Raw genomic sequence first — 2,559 nt, forward strand, 5'->3', positions numbered from 1 at the left:
CCATCGGATTAAAAAGGCAGTATAGTTTTAATAATGTTTCTGGCCTAATTAATGTCATCAAGTGTGTAATTTAAGCAACCTCACTGGCTATGAGTAGAGAACATGTATTCCCAATATGCTTAGCTTACTGTCAGAACCCAATTCCCTCTCCAATTTAAGGCATGTGGGGAGGAAAGGATTATTTTGGGTTAAGCCAGCAGCAGTCCAAAGAGCCTATTGCTCTAAAAATAAATAAATAAATAAATATTTAAAAAAAAAAAAATCACTGACATGGTTGAAGATCAAAACCAAACACAATAAAAAAAAATGTCTGGAAGGAATCTCAAAAGCTCATGTACTCCAGCCTCATGCTCAAGGAAGGATCATTCTAAACCAACCCATATGTGATTGTTTAGATACAGTTGCCCAAAAGGGTTTTGTAAGGGCAATTCATAGTTTTATACAAAATGTCACTGAAATATCAATCCTGAGCAGCTACATGCAGAAAACAAATTTATGTAAAGTTCTCTTTATTACAGGCAACATTGGTCCGTACAATACACAATACTGACATACAAGTGTAATCTTTCAAAATCATCATTTAAACAGCAAAGTCCAAGAAACAGAATTTTAACTACTTGATTTTCAAAAATTAATACATATTTTCCCAAGATCCTTTTCAGTAAGTGATATTGAAACATACAAATAGAGAAAAAATACCCCATTCAACATATATTGTAGTTAAATGGTTATTTGCTTAAAATCTTTTTTAATAAGAAAATCCTCTTTAGCAACCTACATATAGATAAGTAGCAAACTTTTGTTTTAAACAAATCCTCTCCATTAAAACATCTGAAGAATTTTCATCCATCATTTTCTTCTTAGCCCAAAACACTTAATGTGTTTTGTAATCATACCTTAAAGTTTTCAGCTGAAGGACCGACAACTAGGGAGGGCTTTCTAGACATTATGACTTCTCCCCCCTCCTCCTATTTCCTAACACTCTGTCCAACAGAAGGTGAATAAGCAAGTAATACTTTAAGGATTTCTATTATTATTATTATTATTATTACTTCACCATTCCGTTTCATGAGAGCATAGGCAGGTCTGCTGAATCCTCCTAAATCTACTATATTTTGCTGTTCAGGAGGAACAATATATGCCAATAAAGCAGGAAGCCTGCAACTTTTCTGTCACATGCTTTTGATTACTGTCAAATTTTCTGGTTTATGCTTTCAACCGGTAACATGAATGTGTCATTTTAGAGTTAGTTTAAATCTTTAAACAAAAAACTATATTTTCCAAAGTCATTATCATTTGGAGCAATCAAGTGGTCTTTCCTTGCTTTCCTGAGCTTCATTCTTAAAACATCCCTTCGTTCTTCCCATTCACGGAGTTCAGCATTTCCATGCGCAAATTTACAGTTGTTTCCTTCAGTGCAAGCACCAGCCGTATATCTGTTAAAAAAATTTAAATCATGGGTACAATATTATGACAACTATTGTATCCAATTTTAAATATCTTAAATATTTTGTACTAATCATGGTTCCTATAGAACCACACCTTCGTAGTTCCTCCTTTCTTCCTTGATAAATAAAATATCTATAAATTCTCTTTAAAATGAACCTATACTAGTCCAGTTTAGCCTTTAGTGATCTCTGAGAACCAGGTAAAGAATATGTTGCATGGACAGTAGCTTGGCTCTTGCCTCTTCAGTCCCCATCTCTCTGCTTTGCCCAGTCCCTAACATTAGATTTAATCAATAAAGCAAACAAATTATTCCATCCCAAATTTCAACAAGTGTCCTTCCATCCCTGCAGATCAATTTAAACTATAAATTTAAATCAAACAAACCAGTCCTTTAAAAAAAAAAAAAAAAATCTAAAAACCCATTACTACTTCTATGTTTCCTTTCTCCTTTCGTAAATAAATAGAATTTTGCTTTTAATATTCCAGCCACAGTATATTTAAGAGTTTAATTTATACTAGTATTTTGTTAAGAGAGGTAAAATCATCATTTCAGAGTACTTTAAACCAGTAGTGATGTCTCCAATGTAATTCTGAGATCTGTAAAGCATACTAGCATTTTTAAGTTATTGCTGAGGACTAGTAAAAAAACCAGACATATTCCTTGCACAAGAATGAAAAGTTGATTTTATGTAGTACAGCCTCTTCCGTGCTGAGACCTCACAGGTCTTTATTTAATTAAGTATTGAGAAGAGTTGAAGGATTTGGCCAAATAGAAAGATGCCCTCTGAACTTCCAACATCAGCCAAATCCAATAGCTCAAATGAAAAGGCTGCGCACGGCGCTTAGAGAAGATACTGTACTGTCCACAACTGGGAGAGCCAGTGGACATAAAGGCAAAACAGTTCAGCAAGGCCAGTTAGTCTTACCTCGATCCTGGGTAAGCTTTTTGAGAGAATTACCCTGGCGCATGTCCACGAGGGGCCAGCAGGGGAGATTATGCTTAGGGGCAACCAACATGGGTTCATTACAGGCAGGTCCTGTCAGACCAACCTGGTGGCCTTCTATGACCAGGTCACCAAATCCTTAGATGCAGGGGTAGCAGTGGACGTA

General features: G+C 35.4%; 1 protein-coding gene across 3 annotated transcripts in view; it reads right to left on the reverse strand.

Annotated features, from left to right (window-relative positions):
• Positions 1-492: 492 nt before the first annotated feature.
• ZC3H7A (zinc finger CCCH-type containing 7A) overlaps positions 493-2,559 on the reverse strand; it is a 48,203-nt gene continuing 46,136 nt past the window's right edge. For all 3 annotated transcript variants that reach the window (XM_019540127.1, XM_019540125.1, XM_019540126.1), the window contains exon 23: positions 493-1,436. In XM_019540127.1, coding sequence (XP_019395672.1) covers positions 1,247-1,436 — 190 coding nt within the window. In that variant the 3' untranslated portion in view covers positions 493-1,246. The remainder of the gene's footprint in view (positions 1,437-2,559) is intronic.

The sequence above is a fragment of the Crocodylus porosus genome, unplaced genomic scaffold, assembly GCF_001723895.1.
Source record: "Crocodylus porosus isolate Cpor-Errol unplaced genomic scaffold, CroPor_comp1, whole genome shotgun sequence".
Classification (NCBI taxonomy): Eukaryota; Metazoa; Chordata; order Crocodylia; family Crocodylidae; genus Crocodylus; species Crocodylus porosus.